Source organism: Larimichthys crocea, chromosome XIII, assembly GCF_000972845.2.
Source record: "Larimichthys crocea isolate SSNF chromosome XIII, L_crocea_2.0, whole genome shotgun sequence".
NCBI lineage: Eukaryota > Metazoa > Chordata > Actinopteri > Sciaenidae > Larimichthys > Larimichthys crocea.
In genome coordinates, this window is record NC_040023.1 from 26,386,005 (window position 1) to 26,404,765 (window position 18,761).

General features: G+C 41.7%; 1 protein-coding gene across 5 annotated transcripts in view; it reads right to left on the reverse strand.

The window, feature by feature from the left end:
* klhl32 (kelch-like family member 32) overlaps window positions 1-18,761 on the reverse strand; it is a 30,466-nt gene that overhangs the window by 10,044 nt on the left and 1,661 nt on the right. Inside the window, exons 2-7 of one of the 5 annotated variants that reach the window (XM_027287080.1) lie at window positions 18,416-18,537; window positions 15,565-15,745; window positions 9,340-9,447; window positions 4,940-5,038; window positions 786-1,001; window positions 110-201 (exon numbers count right to left, since the gene is read on the reverse strand). In XM_027287080.1, coding sequence (XP_027142881.1) covers window positions 139-201; window positions 786-1,001; window positions 4,940-5,038; window positions 9,340-9,447; window positions 15,565-15,745; window positions 18,416-18,438 — 690 coding nt within the window. In that variant the 5' untranslated portion in view covers window positions 18,439-18,537 and the 3' untranslated portion in view covers window positions 110-138. Of the gene's footprint in view, window positions 1-109; window positions 202-785; window positions 1,002-4,939; window positions 5,039-9,339; window positions 9,448-15,564; window positions 15,746-18,415; window positions 18,609-18,761 lie in introns of those variants that run through there. The other 4 variants (XM_019256522.2, XM_010736952.3, XM_027287078.1 and 1 more) reach the window with 4 other exon arrangements.

Below are 18,761 nucleotides of genomic sequence, written 5' to 3' on the forward strand. Positions count from 1 at the left end.
TTCGCTTCCGTCTGATGCCCAAATTAACCTTCTGGGCGAAGTGAAGGAGGCCCAAAGCAGCCTAATCAGAGGCTGATTATGGCGGCGGCGGCTGGCTAAAGGGTCAGGGTAATTGTGCCATCAGAGGCCTGATTGTTTTCAATCAGACGGGCGGCCGAGTGACAGCTGGGGGATTGGGGCCCTGATGGAGCCGCGGTGGGCCTAATCAGAGAAGAGAAGGGGAGAAAAGACAGAGAGAGAGGGGGAGAGAGAGAGAGAGAGAGAGAGAGAGAGAGAGAGAGAGAGAGAGAGTGGGGGGGGGGGGGGGGGGGTTGCAGGGAAATACACACACACANGTGCAAATGAACAGTCAAAACAGTAAGTCCCCACCCCGCACTGCCACTTCAACTCCTCAATCCCGGCAGTTCATGACACATGCACATACACACACACACTCATATGTCTAACACACATGCGCGCCCAGTCAGAAACACTCCTTCCTATTGCATATCCGCATTAATATAAACAAACAGTACAAAGGAGATGCAGCTGGCAGTGTTTAATTTATTGTTTAATAATCTCTGTGTGTGCTATGCATTGTGTTGTGCATTTCTGAGTGTGTGTGTGTGTGTGTGTGCGTTATATACAGAATTATTTGCTGCCAAGATGTGATGCTGAGATAATTTCTCACTTTATTTTTCATCAAAATATTACCATAACACCACACTTTAACACCGTAACACTGCATCCCTTGCCTCCACGTGCATGTAAAACCCATGACCACACACACTCACACACACCAGTACCTTCCATATCTCCTCCTCGCTCAGGGAGGTGAGGCGGTCGCTCTTCAGCACCTCCCTGAGGAGGCGGTAGGGCAGCTGCAGGGCCTCGTCCTGTCTGCTCTGGCTCAGCTCAGACAGATGCTCCACCAGGAAGCCCACCACGGCCTCTTCTAAGGCGGGGAGGTGGAACAGGTCGGCCACGCGGTACAGCTCCAGGTAGTTCACACTGCTCAGTTCCTGCAGGGTGCATACATAAACATCATAATGAATGCACATATTCACCATCAATGTTTTGACAGTACTTACATACAACGAAAGACATGATCTCCTAAATATTGTAATTCTAATATTATCACGATCAGTTTATGTGTCAGAATGTGTCTAACAATTATAGATGCCTTGTTTCATTTTGTTTGTCAACTCATAGAGGAGTGCTGGACATACAAACCAATTATAATACATACAGTATACATTAGCTGTATTTCAAGTGCACACTTAAATGACAATGTTACAGAGGCCAAATGTAGAGAGCCAGATAGAAAAAAAAAGGAGAGAAAAGAGGTAAATAAAAGAAAATGAGGCCTGACTGGTGGAATAAGACTGCCATCTTCTGGCTGTCCTTCAGCACATACAGTACAAACAAGCATGAGTGCAGTAGAACAGCCCCTTCTATTACTGTTCAACCTGTGATAATATAATAACTTCAAAGATCTGGTTGAGATATTTGTGCTGTAATTCAGTCCATTTCAATTTTACTCCTACTAATTTTACTGCTATTTTGTTTTATTTTATTTTTGAAGAATGTGGTATGTATTTTATTTTGAAAAATCTCTTAATTAAGTTTTTAAAACAAACAAGATTAAACATTTGTTTATTAAATATTAGAAAGATGATAAACAATCAGAGACTATCACACATATACACCAGTCAAAATATGTCAGTACAATAATTTGAGATATAGAAGTTATAGTGCTTTACACAGCAAGTGCAGTATCGATCAGTTATTCAATATTCAATCAAGTTCTGCACATCAGTATGCATCATAATGGAAATGAATAATCCTGACCTGCTGATTTATCAGATTTTAAACCCATCGATGCAGCGTGTGATGTTATTGGTCGAGCAGATACCATCCTTTAACCCCACTTTAACAACATATCAAATAAAACAGCTGACATGCGCTCTGCAAACAAGGATGTACGGAGGTAAAGAGACGAGCAGACAGAAAAATCAATGACTTATTCATGAGTTTGCACTTTTGTTTATAGTGAGGTATGAGCTGGTCACTACACATCAATAGGTGTGACACTTTGCAACCAGCAGATGGCACATTTGAGCTAAGTTTACTATTGTGATGTAACTGTTAAGACCTGGATGATAAAATACAGCTTTAACCTCCCTGTGGAGAAGGACGGCACGTTAGGCCATTAAACATGGGCTGCAATAGATTGGACATATTCAATTTTGATAGTTACAACACTTATTGAGTTACCTTTGATGTCAAACTGTGTGCTGATGGTAGCTTGAAAGAACAGTTTGTCATTTTGGGAGACACTTATTTGCTTTCTTGCTAAAAAATTTAGATGGGAAGATCCACTCTCTTATATCTTTATGATCAATATGAAGCTAGAGCAAGAAGACATTTAGCTTAGCTTAGCTTAGCTTAACGTATAGAACAGAAGCAGGAACAGCTATCTCCATTTAAATGTAAAAAAAGCATCTCTAAAGCTCACTTAATAATAGAATATACCTATACAAAAATAATAAACAATTAGAAATAACCAAGCACATAATACCCCCTTAAAAACAACATGTCATTTTCACACTGCAGCTTTGTACAGATTAAATTAATGAGTTACACAAGGTTAATTAGTGTGCTTTAGAGGTGCTGGTGGATTTTGTTACCCCAGGACAGAGCCAGACTAGCTGTTTCCTCATTTCCAGTCTTTGTACTAAGCTGAGCTAACTGTCTCCTGGCTCGAGCTTCATGTACAGCGCTCAGCAATAGGGATGTAACGATACACTCAACTCACGACTCGATTCGAGTCACGATTTTTTGTTCACGATACGATTTTTTCACGATTTTTTTTAAATCAAAATGAGCTACAGACAAAATATGACCAAATAAAATTATCTTTTTATTTGTAGGAAAAAAATCTCTCTTTACAGAAACTCTCAAGCAGTTTGTGTTCTTATTAGGGCTGCCAGCAGCTGATCTGACCATTACCTTTCAGCTTCAAGTATGAGCTAACTGAAAATAAAAACAATTAAGATGATAGCTCATTAACCCTTTAATGAGAGTCCACGGCCCCGGGAAACGGCGAGGTCCGGGCGCTGTAAACGCAGAGCCGGTCGCGGCGCACCACCTCAGCGCCGGGGAGAGGACCCACGAGGGGATCCTCCCGCACCGTGCGGCCGTCCCTGACCGAGTTTAATCCCCCGGGCAGACTGCGCGGAAGTTGCGGAGAAGTTGCGGTGATTGGTTAAAATTGCAACACCGCCCTGAATTCACGGGGATTCACTGAAGTTGCGTTGAAGTTGAATTCCTGGAGGGTCTGTGTTATGGTATCATTTACGGTACAGTCAGGCCTGACGCCGATTACCACTACTGCGCATGTGTGTAGGTGTGTGTGTGTGTGTGTGTGTGTGACACAGAAAGGCAGACGCGGCAGCGGAAGCTGCGGCCACAACGTAACCTATTTCTAATTTAAAAAAAGACGAAAAACAACATATCCTATTTCTCTCGCATTCGCCAAGAATCGCGATTCATTTTTTCTGTCAACCGATGCGAGTCGTCACGCATTTGTACCGATTTTAATCGTGTCACGATGTATCGTTACATCCCTACTCAGCAATAGATTTAGTATTTCCCAAAATGCTGAACTCATTGAGCACAAGTGTCATTTGACTGAGATGCTTCTTGGTTTCTAAGCAGTTGAGAATTGTATTGTGATACAAATACAATAAATGTGGGTAGTGGAGAATGCACTCATCTTCATGACCCACAATGACTTCTCACACCTTTTAGAAGCAGCACCTTCCAGCACTGCCTTCTAAGGGATAAGCTTCTCGTGATGCATCTGCAGCCTGACACTCATCCTGGATCAAAAACTACCTCACTAGCTGCTGTGCCTCTGACGTTGTAATGAGCAACATGGGGCCACCATACTAGCACCATTTCTAAGACTTGCACCTTCAAAAGTTTTTTTCGAGAACTCCTCTATTGTTGGATGCATCAACAATGAGGAGCAGATAGAGAAGACTGCGCTTCATCACCTGTTGCAACAATAATCACCTGGAGCTTAACATCAGAAAGGCCAAAGAGCAGCTGGTGGACTATTAGAGGAAGTCCTGTCCCTCCCTGCTCTTGTTATCATTTAGGGAGAGGAAGTGGAAAGGATACCGTGGGGTCCAAAATCAACAAAAACTGGACTGGTCTCACAACACCGACACTCTCTTTAGGAAGGGACAAAACTGTTCTACTTGATGAGACTCAGATCCAGGCTCCTGCAGATCAGGCTTCAAGCCTCCAGCGCTCTGTTCTCTGCTGTGGTGTGCTCGGGTGGTAGCATCAAGGCTTAGAGAAGCCAGCAGACTCAACAAGCTATTAAGGAAGACCAGCTCTGTGGTGGGGCTGGAACTAGACAGCCTGGAGTCAGTGGTGGAAGAGGAGGATGAAGGACAGGATCAAAGCCATCCTGGATAACCCCTCTCACCCTCTCTGTGGCAGACAGGCAGTTCATTCAACTTCAGCTGCTCATTCACCATCAGACTGTATACCAGCAGTGAAGACCACAGACACATTACACTCACCAGCACTGTCTGTAATTTGAGCTTGAGTTTAATGGCTCAAGTATAGTTTATATTATCTTTTTCTATTTTATATTCTTGTAATTATTTATTTTTAACTTTTACATTTTTCTGTACTTATTTGTCTTTATGCTGCCAAATTTCCCATCTGTGAGATGAGTAAAAGATTATCTTACCTCATCTTATTCCCTGCAGACAGTATTAAATCACCCGACTCTTCCTGAGTTCTTAAAACCTTATTGATATGATATTACAGGATTTCTATTAACCTGATGGGACCTCTAATGTGGAGCGGTTATGCCTCTGATTCCTCTTATTATGTCTCCAGCTCACAAACAAGAGGACAGTGGTGTGTGTGTGTGTACCTGGATGAGGTAGTGGGAGCAGAGGCTGAGGAGCTCCAGCAGCTGGAGGTGGCTGCCTGCGGACAGGACGTCCTGGATCACCGCGGGTTCCAGCAGGATCTGTCCAGAGGAGATAAACAAGGTCACTGTATTTTTTTTAATTTGTTTTATTCCACTTGGACTTCAGTTACCCTGCAGTTTGGTTGATTACTGTATTAGTTATCAGACTCATTGACTGATTAGATTGTCTGGGAAATTGTACATTATTGAGAATGTTTTCTTCATGGTTATAGATAGACACTATTAGTCATATTGACCCTTAAATGCAAAGAGAACTATGCTTCATCCAGTCTTGTTCAGTCATTGGCTGGACTGCAGCAAAGCAGTCTGTCCCTGATTCACTGATCCCCTTGACTTTTTATCTAGCACCATCATAAAGTCACAAAATTTGAATTTGTTTATTAAGATGATAAAAACACAGTAAACATTACAGCTGCCTAAAGCCAATATACATCCTCAAAGAGCACCTTAGCATAGTCTCAGTCTCAGATTCCTTTGTCATATATGGTAGAAACTGAATAACGTTGGGTATTGTTTTAAGTATTTGGGTTGTATAATATACATCTTTCTCAAAATTCTGACACATTAAAGACAAAACAGTTAGCTTAAGTCCTATTTGTGTTTGGTAAGGAACAGTCATTGAGCAGTGACAGCAGCACAGTATGTGTAAACACAAGTATATAGGGCTATGAGAAAAGATATTAAGTTTGTAGCGTCAGTGAAGAAAATATGTGAAGGCAATATGTTTTTGATTAAATATTGGTAATAGTATGTTCTGAATAAGGTTGTTTGGAAAAAACACTTAGTGTGTGACAGTACACTTTACATCTAATTTAATTATTTATCTTTCCTTTCTTTTTGTTTTTAGTGGATTTTATTTCAGAGAATTCTGCCTGTATTCCAGCTTATTTAAAATGTTTTAGATGGTGCAATGAAGACAGGAAATGAGAGTATGACAGACTGCACAGCCTAACAAGAATTGCTCTACCAATGTACTCGAATTCACCATCATCATCATCCCAGCAAAGCAGCCTATTCAGGCAATTATTACAGCACTGATTCTGCTAAAATGCTTCCTGTTGACCTGAATGACCTGCAGCTGAAAGCATCCTTCTGTTTCCACCATAATACCCAAATGCATTCAACATAAAGCTCTGTGATGCAGCCAATTCATATCTCTCTGGAGCACATTCAGGTATCATGGAGCCATTTTTGTGTCTAATCTCAGCACGCTATCAGAACCACAGGGAGTTAAATATTCTATTAATCACAGGAGTAATAGCCTAATCAGACTTTTTTTTTAAAGCCCTGTGTTAGCTCTCACGCAGTGGACTCACCTACTCAAGATAAAATTTGGTATTGTTTTAAAGGGCAGGAACAAACCTTTGATAATCCATCCAGCAGCACTGCCCTACATAGCCACAGAGGCGTGACTGCATCAGTAGTGAAAGTGAGAAAAAACTGACTTCATCATTTGTCTCCCTCGCCTCTCTCTGCTGTTGATATGACTGTGGGCTTACTGTTGTTAAGCAGCACTCATGTATAACACTTTGGTTACAGCCTACTCATTATTTATGATTTTTTGAAAACAGATATGTGCTACTTTCTTCTAGTGCACATTTGTCTGCGCACTGTAACTGATGTGACAAATATTTTAGTCAGCCTCGGGGCTTAATTACGTGCTTTGCTTCCTGTAAACACACATCATTTATCCATTCATGTAAATAGTTCTTTGGAAATCACGAGCAATTCGTTTATGATCAAATATTTTCCACAGTACTATAGTCACTTAGAAAAACCACAACAAGCTTTACTCATAAGCATTTTTTTTTTCTTTGCAATTAGCTGCATCTGCACATTTATCATATATTGTTTCCTGCCAGGCATGGGCAGTGGTCCAATTAACCACCAGCACAATTTGGGCTTCCATAAGCTGACCATATTAAGATGGAAAGCAGTAATACTGTAAGTGGTTCTTTGCTTCCATTATCTGTATGCACTAAGTCTCAGCAAGAAGAGAAAGACGTCAGTCTTTAATCATCAATCAGATGAAAATTCTTTTAAATTAAACTAAACTTAACTAAACTCCGAGCTATGCTCCTATTCTGAAGATCAGCACCGCTTTTATTAGATGAATATGGGCTGAGGCAAGCAGGTGATCAAAAACAACAAACGCTCTTCTTCTTTGACTCAATCAGCAGCAATGAAGGCAACACTAAATAATAACTGTAATAACTGCAAGTGAATGCTCTTCATATCCTGCTCTCCTCTCCTCTCCTCTCCAGAGGCCCACTACAGTTTGAGCACTTCAACTTCACACAGCAGAATTCTGTTTCATAACACCGGTGGCAGGTTCAGTGTGGGAGGATAGTGAGCTCTTGTGTAAACCGGCATTTATTGCACTTGTTACTTGTGAGCCTTCACCTGGAGGAGAAGACAAAATGAAAGGAGATTCTTGCATTGGCAGAATATGGAGGTCTCCTAACTGGGACGTGACCCTTGTAGGCTCAGAAAAATAGATTTGTAGTCTGTCTGCAGGATGTTCCAGGTTGTAAATTGATTGAGATATCCACAGCAGTCTTGCACAGCATGCAGTAAAAATTTCATTGAAGTTGCAAAGTGACTTCCAGTCTGAGATCATCCCATGACGGCATGTTTTCTCACTCCCACTGCTGGCCTGTGACATGTGGCTGAAGGATTTTTAGTAGGTCATTATTTACGGTGTGGGGATAAGCATATTGCTCTCATCTCATCTGCTATCATCTCCTCTGGGCAGACAGGAGCTGAGCCAACCAAAGCAGGGCGGCTTGCAAGCCTGCTGTTGACCTACTTACACTGCCCAACCACTCACTCTTTGCTCATTTCCACTGTGGAAATAAAATTAGGAGTAATTACAAAGTTCCTGGCCTCTCAGTGTACTGCATAAGTCGCTGGGCTGCTTATTGGACCGAGCATCGCTGGCACTAACAAGGTCAAGGAGGGTTATTAGACATGATCACACACTTAATTCTTTGCTGAGGGGCTGACAAGGCAAGGACAGGGACTTCACTCGCATTGTTGCTTTAGTATGGAAATGTAATGATGTGCTCTTTAGTTCTGCTGAACTGAATTCTGTTTCCTATTTAGAAACACTGAATAATGATCAGCTGTGTGACCACAGAGAACAGAGCCGTGTCTAGTTTATGGTTAAATCTGATACCTGCACACTCCTGGATAACACTGTAGGTGATCTAAAGGCATGCTGCAGCGGAGATTAAAGTAATCTGCAAATGCCCTGTTTTGATTTATTTTGGTGACATACTTGACAATGATGACGAGTAACTATTGTAAGTACAATGTAAGTACTCACTCATTTATTTGCTACTTTATACTTTTATTTTAAAGGAAAATGCTACACTTTCTATTCTACGTATAAAAGCTGTACTCAGTTGCAGGTCGAGTTTTTACCTGTAAAACATTTGGTCTGCTTCTAAAATATGATGTCGGCCCGGATTTGCAAAAGCTCTTGTGATGTTTGGACCTGTTTTTTCTACACACGGTAGGAGTTTGACTTCAATAGCTGTTGGTCAGAAAGTTGATGTTCGTGCCCTGTGTAAACTTCAACAATGACTTATTTTAAATCATGCAGGGCCACAGTCTTTTGGGTGAAAGTACTGTGTGTGATCAATCCATCCACCGTAACCACCTCCCTGTGTGGGCTTTGATGCTATTTTTAGTGTGTCACTTGACTTCCTAAAGGCTTTGTCAAACTTATCAGTTTAAAAAAACAAAAACAAATTTAGTCTGGGCTTTGTCCTCGACTTACTACAGATGGGATTTAGATTTAAGACAAGAATAATTTAACAAATGTTGTAAATCTAAGGTTTTACCCTTTAGAAATGATCGCTATGTCTCCATTGTTTGATGATCAGGATGCTTTGCTGACTAGCAAGGAAAGGCCTCAGTAGCTTCTTTCAAAGAAACTGATGTTGATGCCAAACAGGGTTAGCTTGCTTTGAATGTCTGTGTCGAGTGCGTGGGTACAGGCAACAATTAGAGTACTTCTAGGAGACTGAAACACACTGTTGAGCCCAGTTACTCTTGATGGATTAGTAGCCTGCATGCATTCTTACACTTGCACTGAGCTTCATAATAACACCATTTTCTTTTTTTCTTTGGTAAGCCACATCAAAAATACACATGAAGAGATGTTAATGATGCCAGAGGGGTTGCTAAGAGGTAAGGCTACTATGACTATTTCCATCCAATGGTATATNTATATATATATTTTTTTTCTCTCATTTTTATTTTTTAAACTTTAGACTTTCTGTAGATGACTTTTAAGTTTCTGTACAGCTGTGGGGGATACTGCTCAGACTCACCTGTCCAGTGTAAGCAAAGTCCAAAGCGTGCTTCAGTCCAACGCTGGTCACTCCTTGCAGGGTCACTTCGTCTGCTTCACTCTCCACCATGCACAAGCTGAACATAGCCTGATGACACATAGACAAAACATAGAGGTCAGCTGAGGTAACATCACATCACATATATTTTTATCTGGGATTTTCTGTCTTTGGTTAAAAAAAAAAAAAATAGGGCCATGGGAGATTAAAGAATGACCAATAAATACGGACGCTGATGGTGGAAATCAATCCATCTGTCACTGCTTCAATGTTGACTTTGCAGGCCGATCATATTCTATCTGTTGTTGAGGAATAAATACACTGATAAATCGGTTTTGTATGTGCACACGCTGAAAAAACAGCATCACAGTTAATCAAAACCTGCCAGACGCAGCATCCTAGAGCCCTTCTTTATTGATTTACCTAGCTTGGCCCTGGAGGTCAACGGTAATAAATAGCACAATCAGTACTTTCTGTGACACAGCCTCTCTGTCTTTCTCTCCTTTCCTGTCACGCACTCACACACACACACACACAGCCACTCACTCTCACACATGTGCCACTCTCCATGTGAAATCAAAGCAGTGGACGCAGCGTCTGCAGTCTGGCCACACTGTGCGTGAGTCCAGCTCGCTGCACGCGAATCAAAGCTATTGACTCGTGTCACTCCATGAGGGGATAACAAAGTCACTGATCGTGGCCGCCCAGCAGAGCAGCATGGAGGTGAAGAGTGAGAGCAGGATGATGGGTCAAATGTGGTAACGATGAAGACAACTCTAATATCTAATGTCTTCACAGTTAGGTGACACATCAATAATATTTTTAATAGTTTTCTTCTGGATTTTAACAGCACAACCAGAAATCATGAATGGCTTTTGGACCCAGTAATTCCTGCTGTCTTTTCTCCAGTTTTCTTTGCCTCAGGATACTGATCTAGCAAACTTGCAATTCATGTATCTCTTTAATCACAGTAGCAGTTTGTAGCACAGTCCCTCTGCACTATCTCTAGAGACTAGTGTATAACAGAATTATAAGCTTCAATGGCCCTCCAGCTGGCCAGTTAGCACGACATCTCTTTCTTTCACAAGCAACATTAATCCTTCCTAAAACTCAACTCAATCTTCCCTGATGCATGACATCTATGAACTTTAAAACCAGGTGCCAACCCCCTCCCCTCTCCTCTGGCAAATGGCCACTCTCTATTGTCAGGATGATGTGTGGGACAGGGTTGACTTGAGGCCATGCTGTGTTTTAACCAAAGCCTGCACATCTCTCCTCAGAGGTCAGCTTTGTTGATTCATCACTGCACTAATTAAAAATCTACTGGTCCACTGAGCACAGGAAGCTAAACCTAGGGGTGTGATGGTGGCTGAGCTGTGGTCAGTGCAGGCACAGGCAGAAATTGTAACATAAAAACACTCTTTGCATGTTTGCACCCGCGTTAGTGTGCGCGTGAGCGAAGAAGTCACAGGAGGGCACCCTGAGAGTGTCCCCCTCCAGCATGAACACTCCTGACCTTGGTGGAGGAGGTAAGGGAGAGATGCTGGTGACGGATGCCTCCTTTGACTTGGGATATAGATCCAGCACAGAGACACAGAGCCCTGCTTACTGCAGTCCTTTCACATGATGCTGCAGTGGGAGGGGGGCAGTGCCGCAGTTAGCCTGACCTGCCTGCAGAATTTATGTGCGTCTGCTTGTTGTGATCATACCAGTGAGGACTTGTGACTCCCTCACGCACCCAGTGCAATATTACAATATTTAGCGAGGTTATTTTCATGTCTGAGCACAAATATTAGCCTCTCTCTCCGAGGGCCTGTGGCTATTTTTACTGGCAGATATGTCACAGAAATCACAAGTGATTACAAGGAAAACTCTTACAATGCCTGAGGCTCAGCTGCTATTTTTGAAGACAGATGTCAATGGTCGGATCAAGAGTTCAGGGTGTATAAATCCATTTTTATTTTGAGTGGAAAGGTGGAAAAACTCCCACACTGTGAAAGACAAGAGCTTTCAGTCTGATGCCAGTTGTACTGATAATACTTCGGTGTGTGGTCGGACCAAAACGTTGCATTCGTGCTGGAACATGGCTTAACTAATTCAGGCTAACATGTTGCCACGAGGCTGAAATGATGACGATGTCTTACTGACAATGCTCTCTTATTTTAAATGCAGGCGACATGAGTAGAAAGACAAAAACATAATCAGATGACTGGCTCAATGCTGATCACATGACTGCACAGTTGTGTCACTGTTTCTATGAATGTGTTTTATAGTGTCCTCCGAAAGTGTTTCCACAATTTCCATACATCCATGCTTGTTACAGAATTATTCCCAGTGATTTAAGTTAGACTGTTGAGATGTGATGTATACACAGTAGTCGAGTTGTAAAATGAAACCAGGGGGGATGGTGAAATTTTTCATTTATGTGACATATCTTCCAGCGTCCAGTGTATTTCTTAGATGCAATTTCCTGCATTCTAGTCAATTTTAGGGTGACTTGCTAGACATGGCAAATCCTAAATCCCATCTGATTCATAGCTTGCATTCTTAGTTGCATGGCCTGCACAAGACAATACTATTTATCGGAAAGAAACAATAACCACTTAACTATGGACATCATGTCACTCACATCTTTTTTTAAACATATTTGTAAAAACATTTTAAATATCTTTATTTGTGAATGTGCTCAAATATGTTTTTAAACACAATCTTTGTGTATGTTTTTAACATCTTTTAAAAACACATTTCAACACCCTTGTGTGTTTTTAAACATATTTGTAAAAACATTTTAAATATCTTTATTTGTGAATGTGCTCAAATATTTTTTTAAACACAACTTTGTGTATGTTTTTAACATCTTTGTGTGTTTTTAAACATATTTAAATACATTTAAACACATTTTTGTTAAAAAACATCTTCACTTAAAAAAACACAATTTAAGGAGGAGGAAAGAAGACTTCGAGTTTTAAGACGACGCGATGTTTGAAACAAGCGGTATTAAAGAATATGAAGCAGCAGGTAGCAGCTAGCGGTGCTGCTAAGGCTAAAACAACACAGAGTGTGGATGATTGACACCTGTCACCTGTCGACCAATCAGAGTCAGGAGAATCTATTAGTACCGCCCACATTCACCTTTGACCCACCAATGACGATCCAGAATGAAGTAAACCCAAAGGTAGTATATCGCAGCAAGAGGTCACACTTCACTGTCAAAGCCTCTTTGTCTTTATGTAACAACCAGGAGCTTCATGATTGATTCAAACTAAAGCAGAGACACAGCAGGAGACATTAGCAGCGTTTCTTCACTGGAATAGAACTTTTGACACAAACAGCAAAGATCAGACATACTATGTCGTTTTGTGTGTGTGTTTTTTTGCTACTCTTTGGGGGCTAGCTCGCCGCGTTTTCATCGCACAGTGATGAGACACATATCTTTGTAAGATATATTTTTATTTTTTCCCCCGCCGCGCCTCCCCTGAAGTCCTCTGGCGCCCCCCAAGTGAGGCGCGCCTCACACTTTGAAAACAGCTGACATAGGTAATAGGCTGATTATCATAAAGCCCCCCTAAATGTCGAATGGTAATTCTATTTCCAGTGTTAAATAGAAGTAATTTTCACATGCATTGATAAAATGCCACAAGGGATGGAAGAAGGGATGACCATTTTAGAAGAGGGATGATTTTGACCATTTTTCCCCCAGGGGGGATGCCATCCCCCCAACCCCCCTCAACTCGAGTACTGTGTATACACAGTAAGTGTGTTCAGTTGTTTGAAAGTTGATCAGAAGCCTGGTGATGGTGGGCGTCCCGCTCATCTAGTGGAGTGAGTACGATGAATCAAGGATGGGTTTTTACTGCAGCTGCAAGCTACATGTCATGCCCTCCCCCCTGCTTTTTCTGTCTGATGAAGTTTTTTTAAAAGTAGCCTGGTGGTGAACTTGAGTTATTTTCTCTTTGCATGGGATCTTAATAATTAAAATTGCCACAAGAAGAGATAAATTCCCCAGCCACAATATCTTATTTAACAAATACTGTACTTTTAAAGTTAAACTCTACAAAACTTTATAATGAAGTAGATTCATTTTACAGCTGGTGCTTTCAAATATACGCACTATACTTGTCAAACACTCAGCCTAACGTCACAGTTAAATGTCATGGTATCGGGTTCAAATGGTCATCTCTCTAAGAAAAGTAGTCATTTGTATTGGAAAATAGTGTCATGTGCAGGGTTCACCCTTAAAAAGTCTCCTGATCGAGCTAACTGTGGAAAAGTCAGTACTTTCTAGATTTAAGCTTAAGGGTTTGTTGCTATGACGGCAGCCAAATCTAGTCAAACAGCAATCAAATCAAGCTAACTCAGTTGTTTCCATATTACAGTATACAGATATAATGTATGGGTGGATGGTCTAATCCTTCCTCTTAAATACTGCAAATAAAAGATATGCTGGCATGTTGTTAGACAGAGTGGTATCTGCAAATACCTTGCAGGAAAATTCAATTTGAGTTTGGCATGGGGGCACTGAACGTGGTAATGAATGTCCATTCACTGGCAGATTACTTTGAGGTGAGTGTAGTACAGAACATCAAATTTCCCCTCATGGGTTAATTTACCGTAGATCACATTATTAAATCAGGCTATATTAGAAGGCACAGCTACAAGTCATACAGTCAAAGTACTGTAAGTCCATCATGAAACAGCACTGTCTTCGTAAAAAGGTAACAGCAGGAGCAGAGCGGTGTGTGGTACAGGTTGTACGTACACCGTGAAATGTTTCTTGTAGACAGTAATAGCTTTTGATGTGAGTTCTGTCCTGACTGCAGAGCGAGCAGACGATATTTCTCTGACAAAGAAAACAAGGCGAGATTCAGTGTGTGTGTGTGTATGTGTGGGCGCTCTCGCTGAGGGTGGTGTGTGATGCTGGTGTGACTGATTTCAAGCGTCTTAGTAATGTGACAGCAATGGAAGAGACAGGTGATGCATTCAGGACAAGTGTCAGGTAAACAGCTCACGCTTGGTCAGGTATTTCATTACAATCTCTCGGGTCTGCTGTACTGGATAATGTGTTATAATCACCCTGCTACATGCGTGTGTCTGAGTGTGAATGAAAGAGGCAGGGAGCGAGAGAGAGAGAGAGAGAGAGAAAGAGAGAGAGAGAGAACACAGTCGTTATTCATGACACAAGCCACCTTCTCTTCAGTAAATGAACTAAATGAAACCCAGCAGTGGAGTCGGATGACAAACTGAAGATAATGTTGTTAAGGCCCTACAGAGGAACAGGGGAGCAGAGTGAGTTTTCTTGCTTACTGTAACAGGCTGATCTAATAATCCGAGTACTGGAACAACAGTGGCACTCGCCTCTGCTGGGACTTGAAAGAGCAGCATTTTAAAAAACAGAGAGGAGGAACAAAAAGGAAAACAAAAGTGAGGAGGACGAACAAAAGGAGGAGAGGAGTGTGACTCGCCCACCCTCAACTCTCTGCAGGGAGAGAAGTAAAAATAACCTACACACACACACACACACACAGGAGGAATAATCCCTGGGCGACTTGGACATATTTAATCTGCCTCTCATTTTCAAGAGGGATTAATTTCTACTTCCTAATCTGCTCAGTGTCCCTAAATCAAATCTCATCTGTGCACTTTTCACTGCACGGCCCGTCTCCAGTCTGACGGCGTGAGTCTACCTGCAGCTACCTCTGGGGCTTAACCAGGATCAGACTAAAGCCACGGCAAGAGACCACGTGAAAGCAAAATAGGGCTCGATTCAGGTGGTGGATGATCTGCTGTAGCACTATTAATGTTTGTACAAGCCGTATATGCAAACCAGACCATTTTTTATGAGCCAACCCCCTCCTTTAGTTTTCAAAATGTAGAACTACAAAAACTAATAATCTGAGAGGAGTTGGCAGGTTTTGTGGTGGGTTTAATAATCTACCAACTCTGAAGATGGTTACGTACTGTAACACATCATTGTCACCTCCATCACATCAGCAGCGGGCCCCACTGCCTGACTGATACCTGCTTTTTATAGAAATATCAGCCATGTGCAATCCTTTATATCAGTCTAACCATTGTACATGCTAAACAAAGGAGCTGTGTGTTTGAACACAAAGCCACATAATCTTCATGCTTCTGCTACAAATGCTCATTTGTTAAACACAGATATATTTTCATATACCATACCATACACTATGGTCCAGGACTCACCCTGAAGTAATCGCTGCACGCTGCCAGGACGGCTTTGTGGGCGTGGAACTTCTGCTCACCGGCGACTAGGGTGACGTCACACAGCAAGCCATCCTTCCTCTGCTGGTTGAGGGCAGAGAGGACCAAGTCCTGGTGGGACTTTGACTGACAGAGCCTCTGTCCTGTCAGCATCTCCCGACTGCTACACACACACACACACACACACACACACACACAGAAAATATGTTGTTAAGCTGAAGGTAGACTAGGAGATGAGACAAAGTACTTGTGTAATGAGACTTTGCTACTATTGGCACTATTATCACTACTACAGCTGGTACTATGACTAACGTTATTACAACTACTACTACTATTATAATTGAACCCTTTAACACATACACCCCTTTCGGGGAGAGTAATTTTGCTTTTACACTCTTTTTACACTATTCAATTTTGAAGTTTTAATGGCTAGACTTCTTTGACAAGCAGGACAACATTATTTATAGCACCGTGTCTCTAGGGATGGAAACATAGGTCAGTCAGACTGAAATATCTCAGCAATTACTGGATGAGTTGCCATTGGATTTTTGTACAAATAGCCATGATGTCCAGAGGATCGCTGTTGTTATGAATGTTAATTTGGATTTGGTCATGCCTTTTCTTAAGTTAAGTGCTAATTAGCAAATGTTATCCCACTAACACGTTAATCTTAGGTAAACATGGTCATATTTGCTAAATGTCAACATTAGCATTGTCATTGTTGGCATGTTGCCTGCTCGCCTAATAGAGCTGCTGGCTGTGGACTCATAGCATTAGCAGTATGTTGAATTTGTACATAGTGTTAGCATCTTGTGGAGAAAACAGCAGGTAGTAAAAGGTTAATCCAATGCTGTGTACACGATGAATTACTAAAATAAATGTCAATAATGTCATTTCCTTTTTTATCATATTAGATATCAAGAATTAAATTAAATTAAATCCCATGCTTTGCCAAGGATGACATTTCCATTATGTCCCCACACATAAGACATATTCTGCCCATCAGTACATTCACAGTTCTCGAGTCAGATTCTGTATGGCAGAGGAGACAAACAGACTGAAAGATTGTGGCTGACTGGCTGACTGATGGACGGCTGTGGATCCATGTAGCACCAAATATCCCCTGCTTTCCAACCCATATTCTGTCCCTCTCCACTTGTACCCATCCATCATCAGCACACCACCCTGTTCATCCAAATCCATCTCTGTCCACTTACAGTTGCAGCAGTCACTCTAAATGTTGCTGTCTGCCAGGAGGCTTGCTCTGTCACCTTCATGGTGATGGGGTGTAAGACAGAGGAAATAATGGGTGTGTGCGTGGGTGGATGCGTGTGCGCGCTACTGGCCAGAGGTAGGATGAATGATGAGTCAGGCTGTTTGTTTGGTAGTTGGTACTCTGCTGGAGGGAAGAGCCAGGGGAGAAAAGGACAAAATTGTTGTGCTGGATGAGAGGGAAGGGAAATTATAGGACTCGGAGTCGGAGTAGTATGGGGGATTTGAGGAGAGATGGAAGCCTTTGAAGCCCTTGATGATAATGAATAAATGAAAATATAAAGCTGAAATGTCATAACTTCCAACTGTTTAAAGCTATAGACTGTGCTGTGTCTTATATTTCAGCTACTTCACTGATTCACAACTGCACTTTCATAAAATTGCTTATTATTTTTTAAAGAATGGTCAAAATTGAAGCAGCAGAGCCCGAGATTGTTTCCCCACAATGCAGCCAAAAGTATATTTTTGCTGAACTCTCCTTGCCCACATCTTTCAAACTTCATGCCTCCAGTTTGTACCACAGGCTTGCAGTTAAAAAAATGTGGTGTCCAAGCTCAAACCAAGACGATGTCATCTGAAGTTTTGTTTTTTTTCCCACAAAGGATTCAGAGCCACAGAACACCAATATCAATGTTTTTACAGGCTGAATAGGACTCCATCTCCAAAAAACTGACCTTGAACTATAATAGTGCAGTTTTGCAGCATCTTTCAGCAGCGAGTGTTGCTGTCTGCCACAGTGTCTTTTTATAATGCCACTGGGAAGGGAAACCAAAGTAAATGGTGGCTTTAAAGATTATATTTTACAAAGGGGAAGGTGGGCAGACAGATTTAAGTCAGGCAATATTCTATATTTTCCTAAAAAAGGTCAAGAAATCCCATGAAAATACCAAAACCAACGGTGAGTTGACTCTGATAGCAAGTGTCTCCTGTGCACCCAAAAGCCTGATATATCTTTTTCCTCTGCACCAAAGATCTCATAAAGAAGCCATGCCATTAAACTGAGTGACAGGTCATTTATTCTGAGTCAATCCCACGTTCACCATCCTGCGGCTGTAAATACTCACTTGCACAGCTGAACACAGTCTCCACAATTTACCTCCGTTTCAGTAAAGTTTGTCTAAAACTACCACGCCCAGCTGTTTTTCAGAAGTTATGTAATCTTTTTTTTTTAATTAATTTATATTTCTTGTCACATTTTTTTAAAGATTGCCATCAGCAGAAAGTGTTGTGGTTATAAAGAATGAATTTAAAGGCTTTGAAGATGACAGCTACAGACAGGTTTGACAGTATAGAGAAACATGTTGTTGGTTTTGATTTTTCCACAGCATTTGCAGCCATAACAAAAATATAGAATGTACAGCCCCTCTAAGTGGGATTATCCATGTCTAATTTCCACTAGCCTACAGCGAAACAATAAGCTGGATAAGAACAGAAAGCCAGTGCAGCCTGCCTATGTACAATTCTCTGTGCATATAGGTGCATATAGGTTTTTATGTTTGCGCCATGAGCTTTTAGCATGCATGTACATGTACAGTATGTATGAACGAAGCAGGCCACTTACCTGAGGCTGGGTTCAGAAGGCATGCCCCTAGACAAAGGAAGAGGTGATGATGGTGGAGGTGGAGGGGAGGTGCTATGTGGCTCCTGAGGACTGTAGTCTCCTCACTGGGGACATACATCAGCCTGATAGGACAGAGCAGCACGTCAGCTTTACTCAGTCCATCCACTTGACCTAGCCACACTGTGACAACCTCCTGAGCAAAGTGTGAAGGGAAGCAAGCGCACATCAAGCCTAAAGCTGACTTCTCCCATCTCTCACCCACACTGGTCTTGACTTTGACAAATTCTTAATTCTACTTTCGAGGCCTTTTCGTGTTTTGAACAGTGGTTACGGCAGCTATAGGCAG